Consider the following 16,436-nt stretch of genomic DNA (forward strand, 5'->3'; position numbering starts at 1 on the left):
TTTTTTTTTTTTTTTACAAGTAGGACACAATCTGAACTGAGCCTTAAAGGCTGTGAATGTGTGCATACCAAGGTCAAGTAGTCTTTTTTTTTTTTAAGTTTTATTTAAATTCCAGTTAGTGAACATACGGTGTAATAGTTTCAGGAGAGAGAGAGAGGCCAAGTTCAAGTAGTCTTAACAAAAGTGGTGCTCTCTAATGATAACTTTCATACAGCCACTTTCAAAACCAGGCAAAACCTGACCCATTCCACACACGGCGGTAGGCAGGAAAGCTGTTGGCCCTCACTACACAGATGAAGATCCAAAGCTTAGGGAATGAAGCAAGTTGGCTAAAATGACTTAGGCAGCAAGTAGGGAAGCTGGCTTGATTGGAAGAAGCTTTCTTCAACTCAGTTATCTATCATCTTTGAGCATTATTGCATTTCCTCCGTGGGAGATGTTGCTGCCCCTTCCCTGAGTGCATAAACTACCCTTGTTCATCTAGCGTTTCTCAGGAACAGAAGCCCTGCTTTTCTCCTCATCCCACCCTTCTCTGAATAGAAAAGAAGCTCTGTGCTACGAGGATCCTGTGCGTGGCCTGTGCGAGTGCAGGTGCAGATCCTGTCATTGATCTCTGAAATCATCTGCTGCTGCTCAGCCATTTTCCTTTGACACTCCTTCCAGGAAACCTGTGGGTGTGGCCTTGAGACCTGATTGGACTCTGGAGCTTTTGAGTATGCCCCTTTCCCAAATTCTTATGGTTCAGATCAGCTGGGACCCTCCCCAGGGAGAGAGTCTGGGCTTAAATCTCTGTGGAATTCAGCTTGTGCCACCTGAGTGCCATTCCTGACCTGTCCCAGCATAGCATCCTAGCTTTGGCCAGAGCACGGCCTGCAGAATATAGCAGTTGAAACGGCTGAAATCTGCACATCTGTACATAGAAGCTGGACTGACTAGCTTCTAGTCTAGAAGCAGACATTCCTTCATCCCTCGCCTCAGCCTGCCCAGTGTCACTCTCCCCGCCGAGCACTTAAGGCAATCCTTAGTCTGGGACACCTGGGCCCCAACCTCAGGGTGAGTGGTCACTTCTGGCCGCAGCCTGAGTAGGCTGGGACGGGTGGGAGGGATGAACGCAAAGCGCTTTAGCTCAGTCCTTAATCACCAAGACATATGTCTCTGACTGCTCCATCTGGGAGGGAGCCTCAGGGCCTCCCAGCCCTCCACGAGGTGGTGTATTGTTGGGAGCCAGTGTCGCTGACATCCTGTTGGGTAATAACCCATCACATTCTCCAGATTCCTGCCAGGGAGGACTTGCTGGGGATTCAGTCTGTAGCCCTGCTGCAAACTCCTTGGCTCTTTGTTGTTTGGAGCTATTGTGGTGTCTTTGAGACTGCCTCCTAACTAACCTCACTTCCCAGAGCCATTTGGCTGCAATTTTGACAGTAATGTGGATGCAGCCACTTTCCAGACCCAAAAGGAAATGCCAGCTGGGCCTCTTTCTTCTGTTTGTTCTTTTTTCTTAGGACCCTTCAGTTAGTGGGGAGAGCTTGTACTATGCGTCAGGGTTGGTTTTTTTTTTTTTCTCTCTCCAGTATTTTACTTAATGCTCTCAGTAGCAATTCCAACTAGACTCTATCACCTCCATTTTACAGAGGGGGAAACTGAGTCTTACAGAGGTTAAATAACTTGCCCAAAGTCAAAGAGCTCATGCCTGGCAGCACCAGGATTTCAACTCAGGCTTGTAACTCCACTCTGTCAGAAGGGTGGGAAAAATCTGCGGGGCCTGGAGTTGGTTCCTTTGAGTCTAAGCCCTTTGTTTACCTGGCATCTGAGGGCAAGTGGCATAACTCAATGGAAAAGAGAGCTGGACAGGAAGTGAAAAGATCAGGATCATACATGAACAGACATTTCTCCAAAGAAGACATGCAGATGGCCAGCAGATGCATGAAAAGATGCTCAGCATCACTCACCATCAGGGAAATGCAAACACTACACGACAGTGTCATATCACCTCACACCTGTTAGGATGGCCAAAATCATCACCACAAGAAACAACAGGTGTTGGCGAGGGTGTGGAGAAAGGGGTACCATCTTGAGCTGTTGGTGGGAATGCAAGCTGGTGCAGTCACCGTGGAAAACAGTACAGAGGTTCCTCAAAAAGTGAAAACTAGAGCTACCCTACCACCCAGCAATTGCACTACTGGGTATTTACCCAAAGGATACAAAAACACAAGTTCAGAGGAATACATGGACCCCTGTGTCTTTGGCAGTGTTATTTACAACAGGGAAGATATGGAAGCAGCCCAAGTGTCTATCAATTGATGAGTGGGTAAAGAAGATATGGTATATACACAGTGGAATATCACTCAGTCATAAAAAGAATGAGATCTTGCCATTTGCAGTGACGTGGATGGAGCTAGAGAGTTTATGCTAAGCAAAATAAGTCAGAGAAAGACAATTTAGGAAACAAAACAAATGAGCAAAGGGGAAGAGAGAGAGCAAGCGAACAAGAAACAGACTCTCAACCATAGAGAACACACGATGGTTACCAGAGGGGAGGTGGCTGGGGGGGGTGGGTATAATCAGTGATGGGGACTAAGGAGGGCACTTGATGTGATGAGCACTGGGTGATGCATGGAAGTGTTGAATTACTGTATTGTATACCTGAAACTGAAATAACACTGTATGTTAAGTAACTGGAATTAAAATAAAACCTTAAAGAAAAATAAAAGATCACGGTCATAGTCTCAGCTGTGACACGTAAATCTGTGGGAGTTAGAAAAGTCACGTGGGCCTCAATATGCGCCATACTGTAGCTTTTTTAAAGGGCTGTTTTGAAGAGCCTCACCACAGACCAATTAAATCAGCCTTTGAGGATGGGGCCCCAGGAAATTGGTATTTTTAAGCTTCTTAGCTGATTTTAATGTGCATCCAAGGGTGAGAATCCTTGAGTTGGATGATATAGGCCAGTGCTTCTCAAACTTTAATGTGTATGCAAATCGACTCAGGATCTAGTTATAAATGTAAATTCTGATTCAGTCGGTCTGGGATTCTGCATTTCTAACGAGGTCCCTGCTGCTGCTGCCGCTGCTGGTCCAGGGATCACACTTAGAATAGCAGGGGGCTAGAGGACTCTAGTAGCAGTGAAAGAACTTGGTGCCCACCGAAGTGAGCTAGTTTCCTTCCCAACAACCTTGGCTAAGGCCACTGCCTCACGTGAGAGGGACAGGTAGCTCGCCACTGCCCTGTGGCCTCTGCCTCTGTGGTTCGGGTAGATAGCGCAGGTATTTAAAATGTCGGACTTTATTACTGCCCTCTCCCACCTCCTTCAGGCTTAGGAGGGAGCTCAGGACTAATGGGCAGGCAGGTGCCTCTCTCCTTGCCTTTGCTCTTTGTCCTGTGTCTAGCCATAAAGGACCGAGGGCTGCAGTGGACTTCAACGGTGTGTTCTTGGCATGTAGGCCGATCCATGGGGACTGGATGCCCTGCCTGGGGTAGCCATACCAGATCTGTGGCCCTTTAGGGGTCACTGTTTCCTTCTGTGCCTGCATTTCTGGAAATTCCTACCAGGTCCCTCCTTTGGTAGCTTCTCTTTGTCCTAATGATGGGATAGCAGAGCTGGCTGCTGTGAGGGGCTCTGATCATGGAGAAGAGGCTTCTCCCGGGGCTGTGGTAGGATCAGGAGACAGGGAGGTGGTTATGGAAGCTGGCTCAGCTGTCCTAAGAGCAAAATCATGTCTTCAAATGCTTCCTGGGCTGATGTGTAGTCCCTTCCAGCAGCTCTTAGCACAATTCTCCCAGACCACCTCTTGCCTAGAGACCTGCGTCCTCTCCCAGGCTTGCATTGTCCCCTGCCAGAGGGTCTGGGGTACTGTTGGCTGAGCTCTGTGGGAACAAACACTTCCCAGGACCTCTCAGAAGTCCTGATGATTCCTAGATCTTTATCATAGGTTAGAAAGTTGCAGTAACCAAAAATGTGTGCACATACACAAATTTGGGTGCGTGCACAGACCGAGGGGCCTACCTGTGTGTGTACAGGTGTGCTGTCCCACATCGATCTTCATGGATCGTGGACATGAGCAGACTTGGCTGGCTACAGCTGTGTGCAGAGGCAGAGGCTGGGGTGGCCCTCACTCTGGGAAATGCACAGATGTTCATCCCTGCCCCACTCCTGTTTGCTCCCAAAGCCCTCAGCGGCTCCAGAGCCTTCTCTTCTCCCCCCTCAAATCCTCATCAGTGTGTGACCCTTCAGAAGTCTATTGTTTTTTCTGACCAACTTCCACCTTCCTGCCCTCTTCCCTCCCTTGTCTCCCCACCCGGCATCCTCTCAAGTACCGTTTTGTCTTTTAACTTCTCAGTCCCAGCTGCCAGGACCTCACCCTGGATTTCTCTGTGGGAGAGCACTGGAAAGAAAGAGCTCTTCCTGTCTCAGAGAAACCTCACCAGTCTCCCTGGAGTCTCCTGGTCATGGGCGCTAAGGAAATCAAGGAGATGTTGGGTGCATGGCTCTGTGGCCAGAGCCGCTCTGCTGAGCCAGCAGCCTCCTCCGCCGCCAGCCCCACAGTGCCTGGTCCCGTAGTCCCAGCCCCACTGCTCCCTGGCAGCACTTGGGTAGGAAACAAATTGCTGCCTGGGCAGTCCCAGGGCTTTGCTAATGGCGTTCAGCCCACCCTGGCCTCCTTTAGTCCAGTTGCCTGTCTCCACTGAGGCTGGGAGGGGTGCTGGGCACTCCCAGAGCAGAGGTGGAAGGCTAGCCCAACCAGTGTCCTCCAAGACTCCCACGGGTCCACACTGTGTCATCATGACAATTTGCACTGGATTATACCTCATAGGCCTAACCGCCGGGGAGAGCTGGGTCAGTCCTGGCAGGCTCCCTGGGGAGGGAGGGCTGGAAATCAATGAGTGGTAGGGGAAGGTGAGCATTGGGGAAGCTGCCACATCAGAAGGGTAGGAGCCCTGAGTGGGAGTCAGACTGAGCTTGAACTCTGGCCCCAGCACTGCTACCTTGGTCAACTGTGAGACTGTGGATGGGTCCCTTCCTTTCTGAGCCTGTCTGGAGACCCATAAAATAGAGAGAGTAAAACCTTCTTCACAGCATATTGTGTGTGTGTTAAGTGAGATTAGGTTCTCAAAGTGCGGCGAAATGTTACGTATAATAATGGTGAGAGAGAGAATGATGATCGTTGAACATTTTGTATCCTGAGCTGGACTAGGATGGTCTAGCCAGGGCCATGGAAGGGGGTGGCCTCCCGAAGAAGGGGAAGGTGAAGACACAGCTGTGGCTTCTTCCCCCAGCAGTACTCCTTGGCTCCACCCTTTCGTGGGAGTTGCCGCTGGTGGGTTCTGTTCTTGGGCAGGGGTGGGAGAGTGAGAGGGGTGTTGAGACAGGCAGGGAGTGAGGCTCAAGAAAGGTGCGCCAGGACATACAGAGGGCAGGGTATGGAGAACCGAAGGTAAATCCTAGCTGGCTGTGATACGCAGCGAAAATGCCAGCCCCCTCCATGCCTTCCTTGCCGTTTCCGGAGGACAAGAACTAGAGGTGCTCGTCCACTGGAAGTGAGGCAGCACACACCCAGCTAAGCCCATTTCTCTGCCTATTTCTGTCCCTCTGTTCTGTTCTAGAAGTCGAGGCCAAGAGAGCATGCAAGTGGCTGCGAGCAACGGGATTCCCTCAGTATGCTCAGCTTTTTGAAGGTAAGGCTACTCAGTTGCTCCCCTTCCCTACCCCAAAGCTCACCTTTTCCGTCAGATCCTTTCTCGAACCACACAAGAAGCTGTATACTTCGGCCCAGCTCCTTTTGTGGCAGCACCATCTCTAGTGGGTCATTCTGATTGGCTCTCAGAAGCTCTGGTGTCACCAGTGTGTTGAAGTACCTTGTCTGCAGCACGGCCCCTGCAGACACACCCCGGGGCCCCTGACCTCATCTCCGCTTCCGCCTGGCCTCTGTTTCCCTGTTTCTCTTCATTTTTCTGTTTCTCTTTGGAGTGGTTTATATTTGCTGTTTCCACTTCTCCCTCTTCTTCCCACACTCCCTACTGTCCCCTGCCTTCACTCCCACTTTGCCGACAAAACAGTTCTTGTCCAGGTCACCAGGGACTGCCACGTGACCACATTCAGCAGTCACTTCCCAGTCTTAATCTCTCAACAGCATTCAGTGCAGTTGGCCACTCACTTCAGCTTCTGGAACACTCACCTCCCTTGGCTGCCTCTCTCTAGATGCCGCTGTCGGTCTTCTTATAACAGACTCTGCTTTCTCTAACTGATATCTAAATGTTGGGGTATCCCAGGGCTCAATGTTGGCCCCTCTTCCCTCTCCACATTTCTTTCCCAGGAGATCCTTCTCCAAGTACCGTGTATCTTCTGGGGATTCCCAAGTATCTCTGTCAGACCTCATTCCCGAGCTCCAGATTCATCTATTCAACCAACGATTCAGTATTTCCTCATCTGTCTGACAGGCATCTCAAATTGAACAGGTCTAAATTCCACCTCCTGAGGGCATCACCGTCCCCTCAAGCCCCACAGCCAGGAATATCCTCGATTCCTCTTTCTCCTACATCCTCCATATATCATCCTCCAGCAAGTTGCTTTCTCCCTCCACGCTATGTCTCGAATCCACCCACATCCTCCTGCCTCCTGTGTAACCTGCCATCGCCACTCACCTGCCGTAGCGCGCCAGCTTCCTTCCTGCACCCCCTCCTCTCTTCAGTGCACGGCAGCCACAGGGACCCAGAGAGCCCTGGGCTTCACTCTGTCCTTGCTCTGCTCTGTTGCTCCTCTGCTGCTTTCCTGGCACACTCAGAATGAGGGTAAGCTCACATGCTTTGCTCTGGCCGTCAAGACCTCATCACCCAACTTCTGCTGAGTCCTCTTCAGTTTGCTCACTCCATTCCAGGCTCCTGCCTAGTGCTCGCTCACACCGTGCTCTTTCCTTCCTCAGAGCCTTAATGTTAGTCCTGCCTGGAATCCTCTTCCCAGGCTCTTGGCCCGGCCAGCCCTCTCTTATTCTTCAGGACTCAGTTCGGAAGTCACTTCTCTACGACTGGCCCCCACCCTGCCGGCCTCTCTTTACCCCATCACCCTGGCTAATGTCTTTCCTATTCCACATACAGTCTTTCCGTGAAGGCAGAGATCATTTTTATGTCGTTCACTGTTGTATCCCCAGTGCTTGGCATCAAGTAGGTGCTCAATTAATGTTAGTTAAATGAGAAAATGGGTTTGTGTTAGAGGTCAGGCAGAGAGGTGTGGGATTTCCTGGATGCTCTGTCCTCTGACTCCACTCCTTCCTCTCTCCCTTCCCCTTCCTACATCCCAGGGAGTGGGCTCCCCTGTTTGGCTGTACACTGTCCTCTCTGTCCTCACTCTCTCCCCGCTACCCCCACTTCACCTTGGGCCAGGGAGCAGGTTCCCTGTCTGAGTAGCCCAGGATTCAAAGGGGCTGCGGAGGGGGCGAGCTTGGCTCTTGGCAGCCGCCCAAGGCCTCAGGGCCTGCCATCTCCCAGGGACCTGCCTTATTGTTGGGTCCTCTCATGCAGCGCAGCCCTCCTTTCCCTTAACCCTGGACTTGCCTCCGATGGTCAACCTGAGCTCCCTGGGCCCCTCCTTTACCCCAGGTTTGCTCCTTCTGCTCAGCTTGTTGCTTTCCTGCCTCCTCTCTTCCCTGGCCTCCCCTTTCCACCTCGAGGGCTGCTGGCCCTGCGTTTCTGACCTGCCGCCCTCGACTCATCTTGGCTTTTCTCCGCCGTACAGAAGGTCTGTTTCCCCTGGATATTGGATCTGTGAAGAAGAACCACGGTTTTCTGGACGAGGACTCTTTGGGGGCCCTGTGCAGGTAGGGGGCACTGAGGGCCAGGCCTGGGAGGTCAGGGCCTGGCTTGGGGCTTCCCTGGGAAAAGAAACAGTCCCTGTCCCCTCCAACACAGGAGGAGCCCAGCCTGTCACAAAGCTCCTTCCTGTGCAGCGGTCACGCTGCTCGCTCTGTCTTCTGGGTCTGGGACACCTCACCACTCAGGCACTCTAGCTAGAGAGCCCAGAACTGGCCTTGATTCCTCTTCTCCCTTCAGTTAGATTCCCCAGACATTCCTCTGCTTTGTCCCCTCTCTACTTAAACTGGTTTGGGCCTTGTTTCAGGCCAAACCACGGCTTTTTGGATCCGTTTCAGTAGCCTGCTAACTGGCCTTCCTGCCATTCCCCTCCTTGCCCTGATCCAGCCTCTTTACGGCCACTAGACTCAGCTTCCAAGCAGGCACCCCTCTTCTTGGAGTGTGCAACCGCCTGCAGAGAAAAGGAAAGCTTTTTTAGCCTGAGGCGCCTTTGCAGTCTGGCTCTGACCACCCATATCAGCCTCAGTCTCCCCTGTCACACCCGCGCTGGTCTGTTTACTGACTGTTTGCCTCTCTTCCTTGTCACAGCCTCTGGTAGAAGCCTGGGATAGAAGTGCCTGTTTTTTTTCTCCTTCAGAGTCCCGTTTCTGTCTACCAGGAAGCCTTCTCTGACTGCCTAATCCCCCTTCATGGAAAGTCGTTGTCCCACCCTCTGTGTGCCAGCTGTGCCTCGGGCTATGCTGTTCTTGAACTTGCCCCATCTCTGTAGTAGTTTATTCCCCATATATAAGCTCCCAGAGGATGGAAGCCATAATCTCCCTAGCACTGTGTCTGGCACTGAAACCCTCATGAACACTGGATCTTGGGAGATGTTTTGATGGCTCGGGCATGTAAAGTAGTGGATGGCGTCTTGGGACTGTCTTCGTAGGTCATGCCCTGTGGGTTTTGGTGGGGACCCTCGGGTGAGCACGGCTTTCTTTCCTTGCAGGAGGCTGATGACCTTGAACAATTGTGCCTCGATGAAACTGGAAGTTCACTTTCAAAGCAAGCAGGTGAGTCATGGCAAGGGTGGACCTGGGGCCTTGTGGTACCACGGGGGACCCAGGAAGTACACAGACCACTTGCAAAACTAGCTCCAATGTCCTGGGAGTCTGGGATGTATAGAACGGTGCCTTGCTCCAGCCTGGGAGTGAGGTATAAGGGGCTATATGAGCCTGCTGGATTTTGGCAAGTGTGGCCTAGACGTTGGAGTCTGAAAACAAGTACCCTGGCCCATGGCCTCACTCACCCCCCTTGGCACACCTCTCCCCCTCTGAGTTTACTCATAACTCGACCCAGTGATGGCCCTTCCTCAGGGAAATCTATCTGCTTCCACTACCCGCTTTGTGAGGGCAAGATTTCCTTGATTAGGGAGCAGAGACAGAATAGTGTGGGCCAATATGATCTGAGAGGTCAAGATCCCCAACTGTGTTTTCCCTATCTCGACACTGAATTGGATGGGGGGAGGACATTAATAGCCTCAAGAGGCCTTTCTGACTCTGCCAATCTGGGATTGCAGAAACGGAGAGGACTCTTAGTCTGCAAATAGCCCTGGAATGCTAGCCTGATGACTTCATCCTTCCATAGGGTCGGGCTTTGTGGGTTCCTTCTGGGGCTTTCTGCACCAGAGGTCTGGAGCCAGGAGGGTCAGCTAAGCTGCCAGAGCCCTAGCCTGGGAAGCAGGAAACCCTGGAGCCTGGTCCCAGCTCTGCCACTGACTGCTCAGTGGCCTTGAGCAAGCTTCTTCCCCTCTCTGGGCCTTGATTCCCCCATATTGCAAAATAGAAAATTAGAAAATCTAAAATCTCCTTCCAGTTCTGGCATTCTGTGGTTCTAATCTAAGACTATAGCTAGAGACTTGGAAGGCTGCTGAGGACAGGAGGTCAAGTCCCCTGGATTCTAACCCTGGGTCTGTCACTGACTCACTGCATGCCATTGTATGACCTTAGGCAAATGGCTTCTCATTTGTGGGTCTGGGTTTTCCCTGTCTGTAAAACAAGGAGAGATTAGATTAATGAGATGACTGTTACCATCCATCTGGGCTCCGTCTCTTACTCCTGGCTTATTCTGGTGCCTTCTAGGACATGTCCTCCATCCGAAAGCAGGGCCCTTTACCTCAAAGCCCCCCAAGAGTTTGGAGGCAGAGCGTGGGGGTACAAATGGGGCTTGGGGACTAGACTTCTCTGACGTGACCCTGTGGCTCCCTCCCCAGAATGAAGACTCAGAAGAAGAAGAGCAGTGTACCATCAGCAACCACTGGGCTTTCCAGCAAGAAAGTAAATGCTGGTCTCGCGGGGACTCCTCTGACCTGCTGGCCCCCCCGAGTCCTGGCCTGCCGGGGACCTCCAGCTGTGAGAGCGTCCTCACGGAGCTCAGTGCCACTTCCCTGCCAGCCATCACCGTGAGCCTATCACCAGAACCAACAGACCTGCCCTCGCCCTGCCGTGTCCCCAGCCCGAGTGACCAGCCCCTCCTTAGCCCCACCCAGGGCCAAGAGGGTTCCCGGGACAAAGCCAAGAAGCACCGTTCTCGTAGCTTCCTTAAGCACCTCGATTCTCTGAGGCGGAAGGAAAAGGGTGGCGGTCAGCAAGCAGAGGCTGAACGTGGCCCAGCCACCTTAGAGAAGGCCACCAAAGCCTCCTCTTTCTGCAGTCGCCGTGGCTTCCTGTCAGCTGGATTCTACAGGGCCAAGAACAGGGGGGCCACCTCAGCCAGTGACAGCAGCACTGCGACTCAGAGGGCCTGGGAGGCCTGGCCTGTGACCATGTTTCGGCATCCGCAGCGGGCGCACCAGGGTGACTGCCTCGTGCATGTGCCCAGGGACCACAAACCAGGCACATTCCCTCGCTCCCTGTCCATTGAAAGCCTGTTTCCTGAGGACGGACACCGCTTGGCCGATTGGCAGCCAGGTAGGCCCCGGGGCTATGAAGGGCGCCGGGGCTCCTGTGGCTCCACGGGCAGCCATGCCAGCATCTATGACAACATGCCTGAGCTGTACCCAGCGGAGCCCGTACTGGCTGGCACTGAAGCTGAAGAGGAGGAGGGCGGGGGCAGCTATGCCCACCTAGACGACATTCTCCAGCACGTGTGGGGGCTGCAGCAACGGGTAGAGCTCTGGTCTCAGGCCATCTACCCAGACCTGCGGACTAGAGATAAGGAAGAGGAAGAGGAGGAAGAAGAAGAGGAGGAGGTCCCTTCATCAGTAGACATAGCCACAGTTGAGGTCGAAGGGCAGGCTGAGGCTCTGGCCCAGATGGAAGCTCCGGCCCGCAGAGGGTCCTCAGCCCTGGGCCAGGCTGATGTTCAGCCAGTTGTCCCAGCTCAGGGTCAGGATCAGGCTCAGGCTGAGCCCCTGGCCCAGGCCCAGGAACAGGACAAGGCTGAGGCCCCGGGCCCAGCCCAAGATCATGGGCAGGAGGCAAATTCAGGTGGGGAACCCACCTCTGCCTCCAGCCTGTCTGTGGAAGAAGGACACTCCATTGCTGACACGGTGGCCTCCTCCAGTGAACTGGACAGTAGTGGAAACTCCATGAACGAGGCAGAGGCCGCAGGCTCACCGGCTGGACTTCAGGCATCAGCACCACGTGAACGACGAGATTCAGGCGTTGGGGCCTCACTTACCAGGCCCTGCAGGTGGGAGTTTTGAGTAGGGGTGGGGACAGAGAACTCTGTTGTGTCTCACTGTCTCTCCCCCTCCCCATCCCTCCTCTTCCTTCTCTTCCTTCCCCTCTCTCCCCCACATGACTCTCCCTCAAGCCAGTTTCTTAGTCCCGAGGCCCAGGGGCAGGGTCTCCACTGCCTCCAGGTTAAGTTCAGGGCCTGCCTCTGCTATGGCCTTGAGCAAATTCTAGCTCCTCTTTGGGCCTTGGTTTCCCCGTGTGTAAATCAATGGTATTAGAGGAGATAGTCTCTGAGCCTCAGCTTTGCCATCCTGGACCTTAGAGCAGTCCCTCTGCAGCCCCCACTGCAGTTGTGGAAGGGTAAGGCAATGCTGCTGCTTGTGGGCACTAGACGGGCCTCGGCTCTGTGCCACCCTCCCTGACAGCATCTTGGCCACTGGGCAGCCCTGGAAGCTAAGATTCTGTTTTTCCACCCTGGGGCCCAGCAGCGGCGCTGACAGTGTTCCCAGCTCCCCACCATTTGCTTTCATTGGGGAGAATAAAGGCCCCAGAAGAACTCAACCTTTCCTAAGATTTATCCAAACCTGCTCCCCTGGCCTTCTCTGCCCCCTCATCTTTCACCAGGAAGCTCCGTTGGCACAGCTTCCAGAACTCCCACCGGCCCAGCCTCAACTCGGAGTCCCTGGAGATCAATCGGCAGTTTGCCGGCCAGATCCACCTCCTGCACAAGGGCTCGCTGCTGCGGCTCACCGCCTTCATGGAGAAGTACACGGTGCCCCACAAGCCAGGATGGGTCTGGTGAGTGCTCCTGGGCTGCACTGGACAGGGAGCTTCTCACCCAGGCCCAGGCTCCCTCGTGGTCCCCACTTCAGGACCCTGGGAGGGTCAGCCCCAGAAGGTGGGTGCGAGTGGGAGGAGCCCAGAAGCCAGTAGTGGTAGATTGTGCCAGGAAGCTGGAGGGGCCGTGGCCCGTGAGGTCGGCGTGGTTTGCAAATGGCTGTGGGGAGTGCTCATGGGATGTGCATGTGTGCGCCATGTGTGAGGAGGAGTGGGGGTGTGGGACCCTAGGTCCCAGCCTCCAGGCTGCCGCCAGTGAGATCGTCCTTAAATGCAGCTTTGGTTGCTGCTTTTCTGATAAATACCCTTCTGTGCACCCCCCTGGTGCCAAAGAAGGTCCAGCTTCCTTCCCATCATGACCCTTTCATGTTCTGGCCCTGCCGCAGCTGTTGGGTTCCTTAGCCCGCCGCCCTCAAGCAGCGCCACTGTGTAGGCCAGTGAAGTCGTTGCCCTTCCCTGAACATGCCGTACTCTTTTTCCTGCCTCTCTGCCTTTGTCCATGCTGTTCTCTTTGCCTGGAATGCCTTCTCCCCATTTCTCTTCTGGGACAACGCCTACCTATCCCTCAAGAGCCTGCTGAATTTCCACATCCTCCCTGAAGCCTTCTCTGATCCACTAGGTATAGTTCCCCTTCCTCATGGGTCCTCCCCTAAGTTCTGGCTTGCTCCACTCCTGACCACATATGTCGTCCCTGCCTATTGACACAATTATCTCCTTAAGCAGACTGAGGGCTCCCTGTATTCCTCTGTGACTCCCTGGGGCCAGTCCCCAAGCAGGTGCTCAGTGAATGTTGACTCTGGGGATGTGGTGTGTTTCTTACCCCCCTCATCCCTGCCTGAGCCCCCTGAGACTGCAGAGTCTCCACGCTGTGTCTGGGCCGACCCCACACCCCTCACCCCTCTTATTCCCCCAAACAGGTCAGTGCCCAAGTTCATGAAAAGGAATAAGACCCCAGACTACCGGGGCCAGCACGTGTTTGGGGTGCCACCCCTCATCCACGTGCAGCGCACAGGCCAGCCGCTGCCACAGAGCATTCAGCAAGCCATGCGCTACTTGCGCAGCCAGTGCCTGGACCAGGTGAGCCCTGCCAGCGGACCTGCAGACAGATGGTGCTGGGGAGGAGATCCAATGTGGAGGAACTAGGAAGGGCAGCCTCTAGGGCCTTTCTGGCCCACTAGAGACCTTTCTGGGTCTTCCTACACTGAAGCTCCCCTCTGCCCAGCTCTCTGCCAGCTTCTTTCTGGCCCAATCACTGTAGGCTCCATCTTTAGGAGCCTGCCTTAGCCTAGGTCCCTCTTTTCCTACTCATTCCCACTACAGCCATCCTTCTCCTTGACCCTGGGACTATAAAAACCCTTCTATTTGGTTTTGCCATTTTTCTCCTACCCTGCCCGGCAGGAAGCCTGGCAGCCTTGGAAGTCTCTGGGGTGGCCTACACTCCTGACCCCTGGTCCTGGGCTGGCCTTATAATCTTCCTCCCCACCCCACCCCTACCCTGCATGTCTCCCTTCCTCCCTTCCCTGCATGGGCCAGGTGGGCATCTTCCGCAAGTCGGGGGTGAAGTCCAGGATCCAGAACCTGCGCCAACTGAATGAGAGCTCCCCGGACAATGTTTCCTACGAGGGCCAGTCGGCCTACGATGTGGCCGACTTGCTGAAGCAGTACTTCCGGGACCTGCCGGAGCCTATCTTCACCAGCAAGCTCACCACCACTTTCCTGCAGATCTACCAACGTGAGTCACCTGCACGTGTCCTCAGCAACCTGCCCCATTCTCCGTCTCCCTGAATCCTGGGGCTTGTGAGAGATAAACCGTTGTGGGCAAATCTAGCCACACCCATGAATGAGCTTTTCGGGAGGTCTGCTATCCAGAGTTGGAAAGGCCCTTGAAGGGGAGACCACATTCTATTCCCCAAACCCATTATATGGAAATACTGACTGAGGCCCTTAGGGGCTTCCCTAAGGTTACCTTGTACGTTAGAGTGGGGCTTGATCTAGTACCCAGAGACCTCCCGGAGCCCATCTTTACCCTTCCCTCTCACTGACTTCCTTTGGGACCACTGTGCCCTCTGCATTCCTAGAAGCAGGAGACTTGTTGCCAGAAGCTCTAGGGGAATAAGAAAGCCGTTCTGCCATTCCTTCCTCACAGTCCTCCCCAAGGATCAGTGGTTGGCGGCAGCGCAGGCCGCCACCTTGCTGCTCCCCGATGAGAACCGAGAGGTCCTGCAGACCCTGCTCTATTTCCTAAGTGACATTGCCTCTGCTGAAGAAAACCAGATGACAGCCGGCAACCTAGCAGTGTGCCTGGCACCTTCTATCTTCCATCTCAACGTCTCCAAGAAGGATAGCCCCTCACCCAGGTGAAGCAGGGCAGGATGTGGCAGGGCCAGGCAGGGAGGGTTTGGGCCCCCTGAACTGTGGGCACTTGAAGGCTGGCCCTGCAGTTCCCAGGCATCACCACAAGGGGTCAGCCTGACTCTTCAGGGGCCTGGAACTGGTTGGATGTTTTTGAAGCAGGGCCTTCTGAAGGCAGTAGGTTGTTTTGTGTTAGGAGGAGCTAGAAGCCAGCTGGTCGGCCATCTTGTCTTGTGCGCATGCGCCACCCTCCCTTCCCCTTCCCTCCAGGATCAGGAGCAAACGCAGTCTGGTTGGCCGGCCGGGCCCTAGGGACCTGAGTGAGAACATGGCTGCCACCCAGGGCCTATCACACATGATCAGTGACTGCAAGAAACTTTTCCAGGTGAGTAACTCCAGGCCCAGATCCAGGGCAACCACCAGGCCAGACTTTGCACCCCAAGTCAGGGACAGGGTCCAATTTGACACATACCCCCACGACTTCCAACTCTAGTCCTACAAGTTTTCTCATCTCCCTCACATCCGTAGCCAGGCCTCTCTACCCCTGTACGTGGGTCCTGGGACCGATGGCCCCTGACCCTCTGCTGCTCCCCATGGCCCTAGTGCATGTGTGCTCTCTCAGGTCCCCCAGGACATGGTGCTGCAACTGTGTGGCTCCTACAGCGCAGCTGAGCTCAGCCCTCCCGGCCCAGCCCTGGCTGAGCTGCGGCAGGCCCAAGCTGCCGGCATCAGCCTGAGCCTCTACATGGAAGAGAGTGTCCAGGAGCTGCTCCGGGATGCTGCCGAGCGCTTCAAGGGCTGGATGAGTATGCCGGGGCCCCAGCACACGGAGCTGGCTTGCAGGAAGGTGAGTAGCGCACTGCCTGTGGCTGCCACGGTGCTGGGAGAGTTCGCAGTGCAGGCAGGGAGATCAAGAATCCCAAGGGAAGGAGCTGCCCGGCCAGTTGCACTGTGCCTCGGCTTGATCTTGGAGGATGTCAGCTGGCAGAGCCAAGTACCTTAAGGAACTGAGAGAACCAGATGAGACCAGGGGCTCTCTGTTGGGCATCGCCAGCCAGAATTCCTGTACCAAAGCCCCCCTGCAGACACGTCACTCCGTGCAGTGCCTCACCTCCCGTATCTTTCTGCACCACGGCCGTGCTGAGCTTCTCACACTTGCACCTTTGTGCTTCCGCCCCTGCTGTCCTGCTGCTTGGACTGACCTGCCCCAAGCATTACGTGTCCCAAGCCACAGGAAGCCTCATCTTGATATGCCCTCTCCTTCGTTCAGAGCCTCCTGTCATGTCCCACACTGGAGATGACTTCTCTGTCCTTCTCTTGGCACTAGCCATCTTCTTTCTGGGATTCCAATGACAAGTAAGACCACAAGCCCGAGATTGCTGTGTACACACCAGTCATAGTGAAACGTGCCTTATGGGATTGGGATGAGAGAGGCTCGCACGGTGCCTGGCACATACAAGAGACTCACTGAATGGCAGCTCCGGTTGCCGTGTCCGTGTCCTACTTCCTGTGCTAGATGGTGAGTTCCTTGAGGACGATCACCATCTCTTCCTGTTCACTTCTAGAAATTCCAAGCCCCGTGTCCCTTTCATGGTAGAGCCTGGTAGGCCCCAGAGGATTTGCGTGCTTTGGACTAGGTGGAGAAGCAGACAGCCAGAAAGGAGAGAGAGGACAGAGAACACAGGGATGGCCTGTCTGGGTGTGGCTAGGGTTAGCAGAGGACCCCTGCAGCCTTCCCTTGTCAGGGGCTGAAGTGAGGGCATGCTGGAACGGGGGGGGGGGGGGGGC

The 16,436-nt window shown here is 54.4% G+C and overlaps 1 protein-coding gene across 1 annotated transcript in view; it reads left to right on the top strand.

The window, feature by feature from the left end:
• LOC103682629 (stAR-related lipid transfer protein 8) overlaps window positions 1–16,436 on the top strand; it is a 32,936-nt gene that overhangs the window by 14,241 nt on the left and 2,259 nt on the right. The window contains exons 2-11 of the mRNA XM_040630684.1: window positions 5,602–5,673; window positions 7,727–7,808; window positions 8,789–8,852; window positions 10,052–11,472; window positions 12,084–12,257; window positions 13,214–13,373; window positions 13,830–14,028; window positions 14,443–14,653; window positions 14,919–15,033; window positions 15,271–15,495. Coding sequence (XP_040486618.1) covers window positions 8,796–8,852; window positions 10,052–11,472; window positions 12,084–12,257; window positions 13,214–13,373; window positions 13,830–14,028; window positions 14,443–14,653; window positions 14,919–15,033; window positions 15,271–15,495 — 2,562 coding nt within the window. The 5' untranslated portion in view covers window positions 5,602–5,673; window positions 7,727–7,808; window positions 8,789–8,795. The remainder of the gene's footprint in view (window positions 1–5,601; window positions 5,674–7,726; window positions 7,809–8,788; window positions 8,853–10,051; window positions 11,473–12,083; window positions 12,258–13,213; window positions 13,374–13,829; window positions 14,029–14,442; window positions 14,654–14,918; window positions 15,034–15,270; window positions 15,496–16,436) is intronic.

Source organism: Ursus maritimus (genome assembly GCF_017311325.1).
Source record: "Ursus maritimus isolate PB19 chromosome X unlocalized genomic scaffold, ASM1731132v1 scaffold_X1, whole genome shotgun sequence".
Classification (NCBI taxonomy): domain Eukaryota; kingdom Metazoa; phylum Chordata; class Mammalia; order Carnivora; family Ursidae; genus Ursus; species Ursus maritimus.